Source organism: Atheta coriaria, unplaced genomic scaffold (genome assembly GCF_025399875.1).
Source record: "Atheta coriaria isolate IRGN ID8LTWV9N9 unplaced genomic scaffold, Caltech_Dcor_3.1 hic_scaffold_6_pilon, whole genome shotgun sequence".
NCBI classification, from domain to species: Eukaryota; Metazoa; Arthropoda; class Insecta; order Coleoptera; family Staphylinidae; genus Dalotia; species Dalotia coriaria.
This window is the reverse complement of record NW_027045448.1, coordinates 15207758-15225548: the sequence shown is the minus strand read 5'-3', so window position 1 is coordinate 15225548 and position 17791 is coordinate 15207758. Positions and strand designations below refer to the sequence as shown.

General features: G+C 37.4%; 5 protein-coding genes across 30 annotated transcripts in view; 2 read left to right on the top strand and 3 right to left on the bottom strand.

Moving 5' to 3' along the window:
• The window catches only part of LOC135794159 (angiopoietin-related protein 2), a 43529-nt gene extending 39816 nt beyond the window's left edge, over positions 1-3713 (top strand). For all 3 annotated transcript variants that reach the window (XM_065305335.1, XM_065305334.1, XM_065305333.1), the window contains 5 exons: positions 88-1357; positions 1995-2126; positions 2189-2376; positions 2434-2577; positions 2634-3713. In XM_065305335.1, coding sequence (XP_065161407.1) covers positions 88-1357; positions 1995-2126; positions 2189-2376; positions 2434-2577; positions 2634-2850 — 1951 coding nt within the window. In that variant the 3' untranslated portion in view covers positions 2851-3713. The remainder of the gene's footprint in view (positions 1-87; positions 1358-1994; positions 2127-2188; positions 2377-2433; positions 2578-2633) is intronic.
• Positions 3714-7501: 3788 nt separating this feature from the next.
• On the bottom strand, positions 7502-14068 carry LOC135793228 (uncharacterized). Of its 24 annotated transcripts, none has more exons than XR_010548570.1 (8): positions 13827-14068; positions 8672-8723; positions 8508-8551; positions 8344-8395; positions 8180-8231; positions 8016-8067; positions 7864-7913; positions 7502-7809 (listed from the first exon to the last, which is right to left on the bottom strand). XR_010548570.1 is itself a non-coding variant. In XM_065304101.1 (8 exons), the coding sequence occupies exons 1-7, from the start codon at positions 14066-14068 to the stop codon at positions 7899-7901; spliced, it is 501 nt and encodes a 166-aa protein (XP_065160173.1). In that variant the 3' UTR covers positions 7502-7809; positions 7864-7898. The 24 variants fall into 24 exon arrangements, 7 of the variants coding, with proteins under 7 accessions (XP_065160173.1, XP_065160174.1, XP_065160172.1 ...); XM_065304101.1 differs by having other exon boundaries at positions 8180-8223; XM_065304102.1 differs by having other exon boundaries at positions 7502-7913.
• LOC135793227 (uncharacterized) lies at positions 9291-10428 on the bottom strand. The gene has a single exon (XM_065304099.1). It carries the CDS (start codon positions 10358-10360, stop codon positions 9404-9406), a length of 957 nt encoding a protein of 318 aa, XP_065160171.1. The 5' UTR covers positions 10361-10428; the 3' UTR covers positions 9291-9403.
• On the bottom strand, positions 10552-13513 carry MED24 (mediator complex subunit 24). Its single transcript, XM_065304097.1, has 3 exons — positions 12447-13513; positions 12260-12391; positions 10552-12209 (listed from the first exon to the last, which is right to left on the bottom strand). The coding sequence occupies exons 1-3, from the start codon at positions 13335-13337 to the stop codon at positions 10587-10589; spliced, it is 2646 nt and encodes an 881-aa protein (XP_065160169.1). The 5' UTR covers positions 13338-13513; the 3' UTR covers positions 10552-10586.
• Positions 14069-14486: 418 nt separating the features above from the next.
• On the top strand, positions 14487-17732 carry scny (ubiquitin specific peptidase 36). The gene is made up of 6 exons (XM_065304098.1): positions 14487-14719; positions 14772-15007; positions 15064-15509; positions 15561-15836; positions 15894-16853; positions 16910-17732. Exons 1-6 carry the CDS (start codon positions 14487-14489, stop codon positions 17066-17068), a joined length of 2310 nt encoding a protein of 769 aa, XP_065160170.1. The 3' UTR covers positions 17069-17732.
• Positions 17733-17791: the final 59 nt, after the last annotated feature.

The window sequence follows — 17791 nt, the reverse complement described above, 5'->3', positions numbered from 1 at the left end:
ACAAGCTATTGATTGACTACCAATCAGTCACAATTGTTGATAATGAAAGTAACGCTTAATATTAATTATTTTACTTGTTTTTTTCAGGGAGCAATATTTGTATGACGTGTTTGAAGCGATAATCTCAACATTAGATTCAAAACTCCAACGCATTGAGAATTTAGACAAAGCCGTTGAGCATTTAATGCGACGCGTTGAAAATCTTGACTCTCAAGTGAATAATAACATTGATAAAACTGATGCTGTCATTAGTAAACTGGGAACTCTTGATTTAAAACTCTTCCATTCTTCGTACATTCCTAAAGATGGTTCTTTACCACCAATTAAAGAAGGTGAGTTTTATGAAAACAACCTTGGAATGCAACTGGTTTCTTTAGATCAGAAGGTTAGCGATATTGACTCAAAATTGAGCACCCTCAAAACACAACTTGATAATAGCCTGACCAGCGATATTGATTTCAATGCGGAAGCTAGTGAAAAGAAACCAATTCATATGAATGTGGTGGAGATTACTAAATCACTCAATACGGAAGTGATCAATCATGTCACCAAGAAACTGGACCAACTCAAAGAAGCCACTAATAGTCTCGATAAAAATCTTCAGTACCATATTAGTGCTGTAAGTGAAAATTTAGGCAAAGTTTATTCAATGGTGAGTGATGTACATGAAGCCATTGTTGATCAAACCCCTACACCACGAGGTCACAACAGGACCACTACCCAAGCACCGTTTATTCTTCGCTCCAGCAAAATTGACGCCCTGGTTAAACAAATGAAACCAATTATTAATGTTTCCGAGAAAATGGATGAAGTCTGGGATGTTGTGGTGGGTACCAAAAGTTCTGTAGATGATCTAGTTCCTAAATCAGATGAACTTTTGACGCAAACACAACGCCAGGAACGTGCCATTGGTGAAATGCACAGTGACTTCCGGTCTAAGGCGAATAAAATCATTGCTAATCTCGATATGGTTGAGAAACGTCTGAAGAAACAAGAAGATGATGTGGCTACACTAGCGCAGAGACCTGTACCGGCTGAGTTGTTGCTGGATCCGACCATTGATCGACTTATTGAGTATGATCCTAGCCGGTATGGTGTTGATGAGTTTCCCACGGAGACCACGATTCCGTTTACGACGACCATGCCTCCTCCAAGTACTGTAACGCAGAGTTCTACATTTAATACTACGCAGAGTACCACGCCGATGACTGGGGTACCACCTGTGGGTACACCTCCTTCGGAGAAACGCACAGAGAAACGGAAAGGTGGTGTTATCTTCCCAAGTGTGAAAAATAAGCCATCGCCTGCGAATACTACATTTACAACTGATTTGGTGTCGAATATTAAGGATGTTAAGGTATTGTAAATGTTTTATTATTAGATAAAATGGTAGATGTATTAAATCGTTGGTTGTTTTAACACACTGCTTAAGTTTACTGCGTAAATATTAGAAAGTTAGCTTGTGCTTCGTATGTGTCTAGCTGTGAGCAGGCGCGACTTGTCCGGATAAAAATTATAGACTTTATGGCCGTTTCCGTATCTAGATTGCGGCCGCGTATTTTTCGTATGTTTACCGGCGGCGGCATTTTCGCAACCTAGTTTTGTCCTTTTGGATTTTCGCGCAAAAAGTCATATTTATAACATCCATATTGAGTTGCGTAATAAAATAGACTCGACCATGTGCCTTAGTCAGTTTATTTTATTATATCCATCGAATATGGAAGCAAATACTTTCCAAATTGGTGTCTCGTACACGCCATTCGCGGATAATTTGTTAATGCTTGCTTTAAATTTTCTTCATGTTATCTCCATCGATACAAATAGTATTGCGGAAAATTAATGAATGCATGCGTTTATGATTTGGAGCAAATTCCGCACGATTTCTAAACGAATAAATTGCATAAGTTGATATTTTCCTAGGTGACAGGTGTAAATTTAAGTTTTTCATATGTTGTTGCGTGCCCACATAAATTTGTGTTTCTTGGTACCCGCAGGGCTATTCTTGTGTGGACCTGCTGAATGCAGGTATGCGCGACTCTGGCGTTTACTACCTGCAGATTCGCGGTACCACCTATTGGTTCCTCAAGGTGTTCTGCGAGCAAGAAATTGCCGAAGGCGGTTGGACGGTAAACATTTTCTACACCTTCATATTTATAGCTAAATTGAATATAAAATAATTTGTGTGAAGGTAATCCAACGTCGTGATGATTATGGTGACCCCAGGGAAAACTTCAACAGGGATTGGAGTGATTACAAAAACGGTTTCGGTGATCCTGGTAAAGAATTTTGGTTGGGTAACGAAAACATCTATATGTTGACCAACAACGAGGAGTATATCCTGCGTGTAGAGTTGGAGGACTTTGAAGGAAACAAAAGGTTAAAATTGTTTGTTTTCTACTAGGTTACCCTGGTATTAATACAATATTTTTGCAGATACGCGCAATATTCGCATTTTAAGATTTATTCTGAAGCAGAATATTACAAACTGGAAATTGATGGATATGAAGGTAACGCTGGAGATTCCCTGAATGATCCATGGTATGGAAGCAACAATAGTCCATTTTCCACTTATAATAGGTAAGTTTTGCATGTTTTACCAATGTATAGGAAAATATTTCTATCAATTTCTGCAGAGATAACGACCGTTCGAGTTTGAACTGCGCGTCCATGTTGAAAGGAGGCTGGTGGTGGAAGTCATGTGGCCGCGGGTTAAACGGCCTGTACCTCAATGACCCGCAGGACCTTACTGCGCGCCAGGGCATCGTTTGGTTCAGGTGGAGAGGATGGGATTACACGCTCAAGAAGGCGAGCATGATGATCAAACCGAAGGGATTCGTCAACCCGACGTAATCGCGCACGCAGACTGCGTCGCGCGATAGGGAAACATTGTGTACCACAAAAGTCAATTTATAATCATCGGCCATTTTGTATATTTCGGCGCGTTCATTTTCGTTCATGTCATCCGCAGACATTCTATTATTTATTTTACTATTTAACTGTTGGTTGTTTTATTATTTTTCTGTTTGTTTTTTTCTACTACACACGTATTACTGTGTATAAAGTTACCTCATAATTAAGCTAAACACGTAATATTTAATTTTAACGTATATACATTCTTGTTGTTACCGTTGATTATAAATTGGCGCCGAAGATAAAGCGTTGAAATTTGGCGGAATTTAAGACTGTGCGCTGCTCGTCAGCGAACAAACTCACACTGCAAGTTTTTGTTTTGTTTCTTATTTTTAATTTTTGTTTGTGGCTCGTCGACGAGTAGCATTTATTAGTTATACGTTGTTGTAATTCGCAGAAAATGAAACATGGAGGCTATTCTGGGACAGAGATTGCAATACAAGCAATGTGCAAGCGAGGAAATATAAACAAACGTGTCGCGCGCACAGTTTTATCACTTGACTGTTCAATTGATTGAAAACTGGAGGTCGCACGCTCTTTGATTACCCTAGAACTAGATATGTAGCAAATAAGCGTCTGTATTTTATGATTTAGTATTGTATAAATTAGTATAGTAGTATTCTATGTAGGCAAGTTTTTTCATCTGGAGGCGACAAATGTTTTCAAGTCTTTATATCCTATTACTTACACTCTCTCCTTTCTTTTTGTAAATAAAACTACTAAATATAACGAAAGTTAAGTAATTTTTGTATAAAGTAAATATATTTTAATATATATGAATAAATAAATGTTAGTTAAATATATTTGGGAGGTGTTTGTTACAATGTTTTATATTTTGTTGTGTTGTGATCTCTTTGGAAGAGATAGGAAGACCTGCGATTTGATAAACAATGACTTGTTGCGATCTGTAAGTGTATTGCGTTTGCGCGTGGTTCACTGCGATCCCTGCCCCCCCAGTGCATTAATTTAAGATGCAGTGAGCCACGGGCAGTTGTGCCGTGGAACTGTGAGTGTGCGGGTCTATCTCAACATTTTTTCTAAGAATTTAATTCCGATGTGGAATTATGTTGCACACAATTTTGTGTATGACAATTTTTGTGTGCGGTAGAAATTCACGGGTAAACAACTACGTACTTGCAAAGTGATACCAATCGATATATGGTTGTTTATCCGAAGCGTGTTCACAAACCACGTGCTCGGTAATTGTTCTGTGTTAATTCGTCGAAATGGTCAAGATGATCTGGTTAGTGATAAAATTTAGAACGTGGTCGCGCTTGCATTCTAATATATGATAATGTATTGTTTATGTTCACGACCGGGAGCGTGCTATATTAGTGTAAGAGTAATTTCTACGGGTATGTTTACCGACGGCCCGAATGTACGTATTTTCAGTGACCAATTATCCGCGTTAGTGGTCTTTTGTTCGTAGCCTCAACTCATTAAGTATTTTTCGTGGTGCTACGCCCTGGCCGCGTTACGACATTTTATTGAAAATTATTAGTGTTTCTTCTGATTCAGAAGTACTTGTGGGGGCATTATTCCTTGCAATGATTCCTTTGACGCTCATCCAAGATCACCAACATTGTGGAAATGTTTTTGCAATATTTAGATTGCGCAAGAATACAAAAGAGTAAGTGTACAAAAATATAATACATAAAATTTTACCTTCATTTTTATTAAGTTAACGAAATACAAAATATAAATAAATATAATTATTTATTTATATTTTACAAGATGTAGTGTTACAATTATAACACTGTAATACTGAAATGGAAATAAATATCAGTTTACTTACATTTAAACGTATTAAAGTGTAAAGTACGCTTTACAAACCACATTTGTGTTAACTAAGCCTTGGAAATTAAAAGAGGAAAAATACAATAAGAAATAAAATTTGATTTTTGTTGTTAGTAATTTAACAAAATCATTTATATCATTATTTATTTTTATTTTGAAAAGTGTTATGTTACAATTATAACAATATAACAATGTAATGGAAATAAAGATAAGTTTACTGACATACATGTGTGTTATAAAGTGTAAAGTACGCTTTACACACCACGGGTGTGTTAACTAAGCCTTGACAGGTTGACACAATTATACATAAAAGATAATACATAAAACATAAATATGTATATAAAATTATACTTTTCTTTTTATTAACTTAATGTAATAACTTAAATAATTATTCATTTTAAATTTTACGATGTGTTGTGTTACAGATGTATCACTGTATCCCTGAAATAGAAATAAGTAATATTTTACTATTCTACACACATATAAAGTGTGAAGTGAAAAGTTGTACATAAAAAATATGATACATAAAGTTTTACTTTAATTTTCATTATGATAACGAAATCACTTGTATAATTATTTATTTCTATTTTACAAGGTGTAGTGTTACAATTATCATTAAAATTAATAATTTTTAGTTTGTATCCTATTGCCTGCCTTTTCTTCTTAAAATCTCGTTAATTTGGCATGATATCTTTGTTAATCCTATTAAAAGTAGCGATTCCTGTTAATAATAATACATTTTTTGTTTGTATCACCCTGATAAATATTTTTCTCAAGTATAGAACGGTTGTGAACGGTTGTATTTTCTTTTCAAATTTTGATTGTTCTTATAAGGAGTTCCCTCCCTCAGGGGATGATCCCCACCATAATAATTGTTCTCAATTAGGTAAAGATATAAAATATTTAAATTTTCTAGGCTAAAAGATCCAAAAATAATTTATATTTTATGAATACGACTAACTTCTACCGCTACCCTTGTACGGTGCCCTGAACACGAGTCACTTGTACCGCTAGCCTCATACGGTGCGCTGAATTGAGTCACTTCTACCGCTAACTTCATACGGTGCCCTGAACACAAGTCACTTCTACCGCTGCCCTTGTACGGTGCCCTGAATGGGAGTCACTTCTACCGCTAGCTTCATACGGTGCGCTGAATTGAGTCACTTCTACCGCTACCCTTGTACGGTGCTTTTAATTAAGTCATTTCTACCGCTTCGTTAAGCGCGCTTGTAGTGCCAAAGTTAGTAATGCAGGCCAGTCATAGTAAAATAGACGTATAACTTTCTGTGTTGGTAAACAACTTTTTTTATCGCGTTCAGCGAGCGTATCACTCTGCGTATCGCAGCGACCGCGTGTTGTCGTCCATACCTGTGTGCAGTTCCATTCCGTTCACCATATGAATCGCGCGTGTTCATTACGACTAGTTTTGATTCTTTATATTAAAATTAAGTAAATTGATTTATATTGAATAAACACAATCGACGGCATATATCGGGGTCGAACGTGAGCGTAGTTTTGCTAGTGTAATTGTGCGTTAAACGTTAAATCGGGGGGTAATCGTCAGTTCACCTGTGCGCGTGTGAGGTTCCGTCGGACATCGGAGATTGTTCTTCGCCTGTGGAATTATATTAATCTCATTTTAGGAATAGAACTTCTTGGTTCTCACTATGCAACTATATGAGCTATCAGGTAAGTAAAATTAATCTGTAAATTTTTGTCTTCAACACGGGTTGAGTCACAAGTTCTCTCGAAGAAAACATAATAATCATCGCGCGAGTCTTTGTTTTCATTACGCGTAACAATGAGGACCGGTCGCTACAATTTTATATCATTAATTCGCTAAATCTATGTGTAATTCATCAACAATTGATGATGCATTTATTGATATCTAGCATGTATGGTACGCGACTTAATGTTTACCTGCAATCCGTCAGCCGCCGGCTGCCTCTTACCGCACTTTTCACCTTTTAAAAATAAATAATAATAAAATTGCAATAAAAATGTATATTTAAATGTATTTCTTTTAATTGTGTGTCATCTTCTTGATAATTTTTTCAATGTTTTCATAGTATTGTCTTCTCTATTGTCTTCTGTAGTGTTTGTGAGTTTTTATTCTTTTCCTTCTTGTACTTTGGATTTTCTCAAATGATAGTGGTTTTCTTTCTCTAACACCCTGAGTTGAGCTGTATTTGTTGTTTTGTAATATATCCCTGCTTGAATTGCGAATTTTCTTTTTGCAACACCCTGTATTATAGTTTTTTTTATGTCATGTGGAAAATTAATAATTTATGGAATGTTTGTAAGTTTTCTCTCCTGAACTTTTGCATATATTTTAAAATGCAGTTGTTTTGTTTTTGTAACACCCTGTATAATAGTTTTCCTTCTCATCTCTGAAAATTTTGCTTTGACTGTTGTTATTAGACTTTAACTTTTTGCACTTTAAATTTTCTTTTCATAAGACCCTGTATATTAGTTTTCCAGGCATTGGGTGAAAAACTAGCGACATTTGTTGTGCTTAAATGTTTTTCTGTTTCAATTTTAAATTTTCCTTTTGTAACACCCTGTATATTTGTTTCCACTGACTTAGAAAATGGGCTATTTGCTAATTTGTTTATGAAGTGGTACTTGCTACATTTTAGCTGGCGTTAGATGTGCGCGGCTAAAAAAGTCGTAAGTCCTGTTCCAATATGGCGGCATGGATTCTGTTGACTTGTAAAATCGCACTTAAGTTATATGCCATACTATTTAATACTGAAAACGAGAAAGAGGGTACCAAATAGAAATGGGAATAAGATTATAAATGTAATAAGTGTTTTATTAATAAGTTTTAAAAATACGTACAAGTAAACATTCGCAAAAATAAAACGCGTGTACACGAGAGCGCAAGGTGAACTAAGCAAAACTAGAAGAGCAACAATCATTCTGACCCACCGCGTCATATCGCTCTGTGCCGAGGTTGCAGGCCCGTGGCCTCACATAAGATAATAAAACATAACAAAACATTTCATAGAATATTTTTCTTCAAATATGATTTACCATCTTTATTGTTCGTTTAAACAAGAACTCCTCCTGAACCATAAGAAACGCGGTATCACAATAGAACTGAAAATGGATACTACACAAAATAAGCTTATGATGCAGAATTAAAATACTTGCAATTTTATGCAAGAATGACCCTTCTGCAATCCAGTTCAATTTCTAGAACCCTAAAACAAAAAAATCAACAACAAAAATGCAATTTTTATGGCTTTCCCATGAGAAAATTGCAAAACTACGTTATAGAGATGATACAGAATTACAATACGTACAATTTGATGTACCAATAGCCCTCCTGTGAGTTTCCGATCCATTTCTACAGCCCTAAAACACGAAAAATCAGTGTCTCAAAACACAAAAATGCAATTTTTATGGCTTTCCCGTGAGAAAATTGCAAAACTAAGTTATAGAGATGATGCAGAATTACAATACGTACAATTGGATGTATAAATAGCCCTCCTGTGAGTTTCCGTTCCATTTCTACTGCCCTAAAACACGAAAAATCAGTGTCTCAAAACACAAAAATGCAATTTTCATGGCTTTCCCGTGAGAAAATTGCAAAACTAAGTTATAGAGATGATACAGAATTACAATACGTACAATTTGATGTATAAATAGCCCTCCTGTGAGTTTCCGTTCCATTTCTACTGCCCTAAAACACGAAAAATCAGTGTCTTAAAACACAAAAATGCAATTTTCATGGCTTTCCCGTGAGAAAATAGCAAAACTACGTTATAGAGATGATACAGAATTACAATACGTACAATTTGATGTACCAATAGCCCTCCTGTGAGTTTCCGATCCATTTCTACAGCCCTAAAACACGAAAAATCAGTGTCTCAAAACACAAAAATGCAATTTTTATGACTTTCCCGTGAGAAAATTGCAAAACTAAGTTATAGAGATGATGCAGAATTACAATACGTACAATTTGATGTATAAATAGCCCTCCTGTGAGTTTCCGTTCCATTTCTACTGCCCTAAAACATGAAAAATCAGTGTCTTAAAACACAAAAATGCAATTTTCATGGCTTTCCCGTGAGAAAATTGCAAAACTAAGTTATAGAGATGATACAAAATTACAATACGTACAATTTGATGCATAAATGGCCCTCCTGTGAGTTTCCGTTAAAACATTAGTCAATCACAAACTTATATACTGAGTAAGAGAACTGTTGTTACAACCTGCAATGCGGGCGGTGATTTAATACTATACCGACAGGAAATCTTGAATAAAACTAAATATACCACAAGTAATGCGTACTGGTCGGCGATCAGAACCAAACTAGTTTCAAAACATGTGCGCCGTTGTTTACATAGTGCAAAATACTGATAAGCGTCTCAACACCAAACTGTATTATGGTGGGAAATATAAATGTTTTAATTAAATTGCAAATTGTAGCAATAAATGTTTAGTTCTATATTGGATATAGAATACACACCAAAACTTTAAGCGAAATTGACTTTTCACAGGTTTCACAGTTTGGCTGTCGATTGTTTCCCATTGATCTGAACTCTAAACATGGTTATATTCGCGGAATAACAAGTTTTCGATATAAAATAGACTATATTTTGTATATTATTGTATAAAAGTAATAGATTATCTGGAAGGCGTATTTACAAAAGGTAGTTTCTGGGAAACTACTAAATAACAACAAAGTTATATATAAACTAGAATAGTTCTATCCATTTGTGTTCTACACATTGGACACCGACCGGAATACCTCTTTATTTGGTTCATGCACTCTTCACATGTGCACAAATGCTTGCAAGGTAGAATCAGCATGTTCTTTGGTTTTGCTTGGCACACAACACAAATTGATTGATCTGCATTTAAAATTGCTTTCTTTGGCATCTTCAAAGGTTCTTTCATTGCAGCAAAATTAATTGGCTGTGGAATTTTAAATGACATCCAGCTGTGTATACTTCTGAGGCATTTCAGGGCATTAATCCTAATATATGTTACATATTTCCCACAAATATATACAATACAGGCTAGTCCAGCAAGTCCCAGAAGAGCTTCCAGTGGAACATCCCAAAAAAACTCCACTAAATTCTTACTGTTCTGTAAAAGACAGCTCCATACATTGTTCTTCAAAATGTTGATCTCATCTATCAATACACCAATATAGTAAATTAATAACAAACTAGCTGAAAATATGGCAACTGGTACAATTGTAAGTGCAAACCACACTCCAGAGCCAAATAGTACAAGTAATTTCTTAGCATTTATCAGTAGAAAAGTGATCAGAGTTGTTGTATTGTTGTAAAAGTTGCTTATCCATGTGCAGAAGCTTGTTGTAATGTTGAGATACCATTGCAGTGATGAAGCAATTGGATTGTATATCAATGTAAATACTCCTAGAATGCATTCCACTGATTTGTAGATAATTCGCAGGCCAAAGCCAGCATGCTCGGACAAATCGTGCAGGAAAACGCCGAAATCTTCAAGTAGAATTTGCACGGCAGTGAGGATACCGCTGCAGAGCACACTGAATTTGTTCGCTGTCGCAAAAATCAAGGCAAATAGAGTCTTGCCGATGTAAAAACTAGCTAGCAATGTATAGTATGCTAGAGATTTCGCGTACATAAATATCGTAATTATTGTTCCAAACATTTTTAATCGCGTAAAACATCTAACTTGTTTGTCGGTTGAAAAGTTTGAAAATTTTAGGTTACTTTGTACAATATATTGATCAATGAATTGACCAAATAAACTACAAATAAAATACACTCAATGTATTGCTCAATATAATGTCAAATTTAAATACATAAGGTTTGGTATCTATCAATATATTGCACAATGTATTGACGAATTTGAATCCATTTATTTAAAAATGGAATTACGGTGCAATTACATGCCTTAATTGATAATTTCTTAGCGTACATAAATCTTTAGCCATGTTAGCTCTTCCCTGAACCGTTTGGGAATCATGCAACTTGACAATCAAACTTGGCGCAAACATTTCGGGCAAAGTATGTAATAATTCAGATACTAACTTGGAAGAAATCGCACTCAAGACAACACGATTCGTCGTTGTTGCACGCACATCAACCAACGTTTCCAACAAATGAAACGTAAAATAAGTTTGCTGCGTGATGTTTCCGTCCTGCATGTGCGACCTAAAACTAGATAATAAGTTATTCAATGCATCAAGCACACTATCAACGCTTTTCGGTTTCTTCGCAGGTGGTTCATCACATGGAGGTTCATCTAGGGCAGCGTACACTGAAAAGCTAGCCAACTTCGCCAGCGCAGATAACTGCGGCTCCATTAAATTCTCACTTTGCAGAGAATTGTATAAAAATTGTGGCAAAGAATGCGTTAACAAATCTATCGTACAGTTTCTTATATCTACATGAAAAGCAGCCAGGGCAATCTCCGTACCGCGTTCGAGTTGATCTTTGTAGCGCAACTTCATTAATTGCTGGATAATTGCGTTGACAAACCAGTGTGAACCTGCTGTATCATAAAGACAATGAATGTTTCGTGCAGATGTACAATCAAGCCAGCCACGGTCAATAGCGGATGTCCAAGCGTTGTTCAATTGTTCCATTGCGGGTTGCTTTGATACCAAATGTTGTCCACTTTTTGGCGGTATTGGCAATTGAATGTCCCGCTGCATTTTACGGATTATTTCCGATGTGAGCTGCCACCGTTCATCACCGCCATCCTCAGGAGGTGTTAAAAGTTGTTGTACCATGTTTACCGGTTTCAAAATGGTGTCTTTATGTGCTGTGCGCATGTAAGCACATAGCCAGGCAGCTGCAGCCAGTGGTAAACTACACATTTTACCACGAATTGCGTCCAAGATTCGTTTAACATCTGATGGTGCAAGAACACCTTGTTCCCATGCAATTAATACTTCTCTCATGACACCGGACATGTTAAAAAGTACATCATGCCAACTTGAATTAACAAGTTCTGAGTCTCCACTGTTGAATTGTCGAATTAATTGCTCTACAGTCGCTGGATTACAACGTTTTAGCAATTGTCCTGGTGCTTTTGGTCGTTTTGCTTCCACCATACAAGTGGAAACCCAGTTTTCAAAGAGAGAATCGCCGTTTGTGTCAAGGACAACTTCTGCACCATACATTTGAACAATTGCGACAAGCATTAAGAAGGAAATATCAAACAATTGACTTTTCGATTTATCTGAGGATACTTTTAGGTATTCATTGAAACGTATCAAACGTTGAACGAATGTTTTCAGTTGTCCTTGGACGGTGGCAACCGCGAGAATAAGTTCAAAACTTTTACCCGCAAGAATCTGATGTAGCATGCCCAATAAAGCGTCTTGCATTTTGTGATAATCAGTTGAGAGAGTCTTTAAAATACCAGTTAAAGTAGGTTCTGCGCAAATAATTACTTTTGGGATTCCTGGTGTTCCATCAACTTTTGGTAGTGCAATTGGTTGCCGACGATTTAATAACATTTGTGATTGTTGATCAGTTATTAATTTAAGCTGTAGAACAAAAAAACTTAAAATATGACCAAAAATTTGCGCCAACTTACTTTTAGAAGCTCTGTTAATAGACATTCAAAACTGGAACATGAATACTGGGTGTCCATGTAATCTAGAAGAGGTGAATGTTGAAGTAACATCTCCAATCCAGACAGAATACTATCATGTAGATTCATGTGTGCCTGTCAAAAGTAAAACATAATAAAATATAAGCTAAAAAGACAAAAATAAACTTACAAGAACATTTGGAACTTTAATAAATGTAAATGCCCCCCATTGACTTTCATGCTGAGTATTGCTCACATCATTTAAGCAAAGAAAACTTCCCCTCATTAACTCACTACTCATCCTTGCATCACTAATCCCCAAAAGTGTTTGAAACAGTCTCAATCTCTGTGCAATAATTTCAACTGGTGTGCCTGGATTTGCCAACATTTGTATTGATAACCATGCCTGGATCAATGAACAAGGACCAGGATCACCACTTGCAACAGGTGCCAGCACATTGGTGTCAATCCTTGCTAACACAGCAGCTATTTCAGCCAAACCCTCAGCTTCAATTTCCTTGATGAGCTTGCACATCTCATCAAACACTTCAATCTCACTACTCCTGGCCAAACACATCATTGCCATGTAGAATTTGTCAGAGAGCAGTGACTGCATGATGCTGACAGACTTCTTAGCCAGCTCTGGGACGTTTTGAACTACTTCTAATAGCCAAATAGTAGTTGCAAGGACACTTCCTGCTAGTTTTGTCTCTTCAGACTTGCCACAGCAAGTTATACCAGGAAGCATACCTTCTAGGAAGTCCAGTAAGGAGCTGACACAATGGGTTTTGTGGAATTGAGAGAATTTTGCAACCCTGGATAAGACAGCTGCATGTGATACAAGTTGAGCACTGAGAGAGTGTTTAAGATAGCTGAGGACAAGTTGATTTGCACCAGAACCAACCACTGCTTGTTGCAGGATACAATCTGCGAGGTTGTAGACATCTCCAGAGACTCCTCTTGGTAGGACAGTTTTTATGTTGATGCCCCATTGAACATCCGACCAACGTTCTCGCCAGGCTCTTAGAAGTAACGCTTTCAGGCAGCTAGTTTTACTTGTAGTTTTTGATTCCATAATCATTTTAATGTTTTAAATTTTTAAAACAACACACAACACTTGGTTTTTACAGAAAATATATGATTACCGGCGATATAAATAGTGAAATATACAAAAAAACTGTTTGTTTGTTTGTTTAAACTTGATAAATTGTTGGAGTTGCTTTGTAGAAACTATTTTTAGGTTCTGTAATAATACTGCGCGTCGGTAAATTAGGCAACTTTCTTACCACACAATTCTATGCAATTCAGCACAAAACACAAAAACAAATTATGAACGAAATAAATTCAATAATAACAATACCAGATAACTATTTTGTTAGATTAGATTAGATTAAAACATTTTGTTAATTTCTATGCAACAGAAACAAAACAAAAGTTCAAATTGAATGTTTAATATGGCGGATGTTTTCTTTATATGTCAAAACTTAAGTGATTGTTTCAAAGGTATCTTTGATATTCAACGCAAGCATGAAATGATTTTGTTTTTACGCAATAATTAATCAATACTTACAAACATAATCGTTTAATTCTTGTGATTTTTTCGTGCACGTCGATATCGGTTCTGTCGATTTCTAGTGTCTGGCTCCGTCGGTAGAGGACATTCGTAGCGCGTGCGTACACCGTTGTCAGCGCAATCATTTCGTGCTTTTCGTGTCGGATTGCCGGCCAAAACGGCCCCAAAACGCCGACGAGTTCGCGCCACCCGCACCGCATCCACCCATCCCAGCGCTTGTCGAGCGTGTTTTGTTTCATTGGCGCAATTAACTCGGAAACCGGCCTGCTGCGTGTATTTCGCAACACGACGACTACTCGCGTGCATACGGCAATGCCGGACTGTGCGTCGTCAATGTGCTCTATGTCGGCTGAACCTTGTCTGTCAGTGTTTGTTGCTAGTTTTGTGTGATTTCTGGTACACCCCCATAGCGAAGTTAACCCCCAAGTGGTGTGTTGGATTATGCACGAGGTGTTGCGTCCCGCCGCTAGATAACGAGCATTTTTCGTGGAGAATTTTACTGCAATACGGTAGGTTGCTGTGCCCGCACGTGTTCGACAAGGTCTTTCGATAAATTGACAAATAACAACACGCGCACGCACACAATCGATCAAAATTCAATTCTTCACACAGATTGATATTAGAATTTGTATTGCAGATATTGTTTGAGAGTGAAATATGCCTGCCTCCACGCTGGATCCGGTAAGCGCCGCGTTGCGCACCGCATTAACAAAACCAAACGTAGAGAGCAGCTTGGATGGACAACTTGCTGGTGCAACCAAAAAGGCACTACTGACAAATATTGAATTTGAATCAGCAGGCAGTTACCAGAGTAATGTGCTGGACAAACTCAAGTCAAAGTATATTGTGCTAAAAGCTGCATCAGACTCCAACAATAAGCTAAATAAAAGGTGGATATTGATTTTATAACTTAAATTATACAACTAATAATTGTAATTTTAGTATAAATGACAATAGTGGCAATGATGAAACTCTACCAGCAGCAAAACATGTGCTGTATCCACATGATGCTGTTCAATTGGGCTGGAATAATTCCGATTGGGCAGTGGGTGCAGGCATGGTGAACATGGGCAACACTTGTTACTTGAATTCAACAATACAAGCCCTCTTTCATGTGCCTGCCTTGGTGAATTGGTTGGTTTCTGACAAGCAGAAAATATCTGATTGTGAAGATTCAGGTTGGTGTTATAAAATTTAAAATGTGTTACAATTTTCTATTAATAAATGTGTTTAGGTTCGCATTGTGTGATCTGTGCGATGCGTAAAACCCTCCTTGACTCGCAACAGCGCAATATAAGCTCGATCCGTCCTTTCCTGATTTATAACAAGCTGAGAGTAGTCTGCCGGAACCTGATACCGGGCCGGCAGGAAGATGCGCACGAGTTCCTCAGGTATTTAGTGGAAGCAATGGAAAAGTCGTATTTAAATCGCTTTAAGAATCATTCTCAGTTTGATTCGAGAACCAAGGAAACGACTCCGCTCAATCAGATCTTGGGTGGGTACTTGCGTTCGGCTGTCAGGTGTCTGGCGTGCGGCAATGTAAGTACGACGTTCCAGCACTTTCAGGACCTGCTTTTGGATATTAGAAAAGCGCAGACGCTCGATGAAGCTTTGGACGGGTATTTTGCGCGCGAGCAATTGGACGATGAGAGTTATCATTGTGAAGCGTGTCGGAAAAAGGTACATTATACAAATATTTTTAAAGATTAGTATTAATTTGTTTACGTTTAGGTTAAAGCAACCAAACAGTTTTCGCTGGAGAAGGCGCCCATGGTGCTATGTATACAATTGAAGCGCTTTTCCGTGACAAACAACAAAATAACTAAAAATATTCAGTTCAAACAACGACTTGAATTGGGTAAATTTGCACGACAGCGACCTAGTACCCCATTGGTGTACCGATTAGTAGCGATGGTCACTCACATGGGACCTACAGTTGGTTGTGGACACTACACGGCTGTCGCGCAAGCACCGTGCGGAAACTTTTATCAATTTGATGATAGCATGGTACGTTTTAATAAATTTTGATAAATGAAATATTAAAATTTCGCTTTTTTGTGTTAGGTTCGGCCAATTTCTAACCAAGCTGTGTTCACGACAAACGCCTATATAATGCTATACGAATTGGAGCGTACCGCGCACCTCAACGGAAACAAAAAGCCGACCAAGCCGACGGCGACAGTATTACACACTGAAAACGGCTGTAAACAGAATAGCAACGGTAAAGTATACGGACCTGAACTACCTCCCGCAAAGACCGCCAAGCTGGAAGACCAGAACGGCACGATTACAAGCAGTCGGAATGGCCACGCTACTGCTAGCCCCACCTGGTCCAGCGACAGCGACTGCGAACCCAACAACTGCTCAAAAGAAAATAATACAAACAATATTAGAATTAACTCGCCTATCAAGAATCATTCGCACCCGCCACAGCAAAATGGCGGCAATACATTCACGTTCAAGAATAACCATCAACCATCCAAATCAGTACTGAATAATAAAGCAAATGGCCATAACACGTCGACATCATCAACATCATCTAATGGCATCAATGGTTCCGCATCAACCCCAACTATACCTTCGCAATCACAATCATCGTCATCATCATCGGTGGTGAGTTCCAGCCTTCAACAGAAGAAGAGTCTAGTTCCTTACGACGATGAAGACGACGATAGCAGTTGCGATGAGGTCACGCCAGATCCACCCGCGGCTTCACGTCCGAAAATCATTGCTAGCAAAGCCACGAATGGAGAATGGAGTGTTACATCATCAACCGATGATCAACCATCATCAACTTCATCGATAAATGTCGTTGGTGAATTGTTAAAGAATTCACACGGTGGCTATACAGCGCCTGTAGCTTCCTGGAATGGCAGTAGATCACAGCTGTCAAAAGAGGTCGCGAATGAAAAGCGTGAGGATAGAAAACGCGCGCTCAATGACGATGCCGATACTGGTCGCGTAAAACACATTAAAACATCAAATGGAATGGGTAAATCAAATCCAGGCTATAATCCATTCCAGGTAATGCTGTAATTTTTATGTGGTTGATACATTTGATGCTGATTTGTATGTTTTAGGAGCACCACAACGCGAAAGTTTGGTCGAATCAGAGTAACAGCAACATGGGTGGGAATAATTCATACGTGCGACCCTTCTACGGCAACAGGCGACATCAGAACCACAAACGTTTTCAGCATAAGAATAACTACCACAAGAGTTATCGTTATAGGAATTAATTCTTTGATTCATTGTGATCCGTTCATTATTGATTTAAGCGCGTTGTGTGGTTAGGTAAATATGTATATTATGTATGGAATAATGGTGACAGCGACGCGAATGCAGCAGAAACTACTAACACTTAAGTCTGAACTATTTCCGCTCTTAGGAATGAACATTTTCTATTTGTAGCGAATGAATCAATGCAAAAAAAAATACGATTAATTCATTAATCAGCCTACATTCATACAGCAACGACACAACACTTCCTGTTCATGTTTAGTTTTTGTATCTTTTCATATTGAATACCCTGTAATTTAAGTCATTGCTTTTAAATCTGAGTTTTACTGCGAATGTTTTGTGCATCATGTAGTTACATAAATTCGATTTGCATTTATTTAGCTGTTCGATTCAACGGACGAATTCCGTGCTAATGTGTAATTTATTTGTTAAACAATATTGTACAGGATTATTATTATTATTATTAATGAATCTTTGTTGTAAGCATGTGGAAGAGTTGTGTGCATCGCAATCGATGACAAATGATTGAGATTGCATATTTACACACGACGTTTAAGTACTCCAATATGTTTAAGTGAAGTGTAAATGAAAATACGACGAATTTCAGTTATTCAAAAAGATGATTAAATACATATGTCATTACACAGTATGACACATTCTAAACTAGACCTGTTTTATTACAAGAAATCGCTAAAGTACGCGTTGCAAATCCAGCCAAGTCT

Coding starts and splice junctions, on each gene's coding strand:
- scny (XM_065304098.1), top strand. CDS start 14,487: ATGCCTGCCTCCACGCTGGATCCGGTAAGCGCCGCGTTGCGCACCGCA. Junction 14,720..14,771: donor AACAATAAGCTAAATAAAAG/GTGGATATTGAT, acceptor TTGTAATTTTAG/TATAAATGACAATAGTGGCA. Junction 16,854..16,909: donor CAGGCTATAATCCATTCCAG/GTAATGCTGTAA, acceptor TGTATGTTTTAG/GAGCACCACAACGCGAAAGT.
- LOC135793227 (XM_065304099.1), bottom strand. CDS start 10,360: ATGTTTGGAACAATAATTACGATATTTATGTACGCGAAATCTCTAGCA.
- MED24 (XM_065304097.1), bottom strand. CDS start 13,337: ATGATTATGGAATCAAAAACTACAAGTAAAACTAGCTGCCTGAAAGCG. Junction 12,392..12,446: donor TTAAAGTTCCAAATGTTCTT/GTAAGTTTATTT, acceptor TACTTTTGACAG/GCACACATGAATCTACATGA. Junction 12,210..12,259: donor TATTAACAGAGCTTCTAAAA/GTAAGTTGGCGC, acceptor TTTGTTCTACAG/CTTAAATTAATAACTGATCA.
- LOC135793228 (XM_065304100.1), bottom strand. CDS start 14,068: ATGAAACAAAACACGCTCGACAAGCGCTGGGATGGGTGGATGCGGTGC. Junction 8,552..8,671: donor GGCTATTTATACATCAAATT/GTACGTATTGTA, acceptor TTAGGGCTGTAG/AAATGGATCGGAAACTCACA. Junction 8,224..8,343: donor GGCTATTTATACATCAAATT/GTACGTATTGTA, acceptor TTAGGGCAGTAG/AAATGGAACGGAAACTCACA.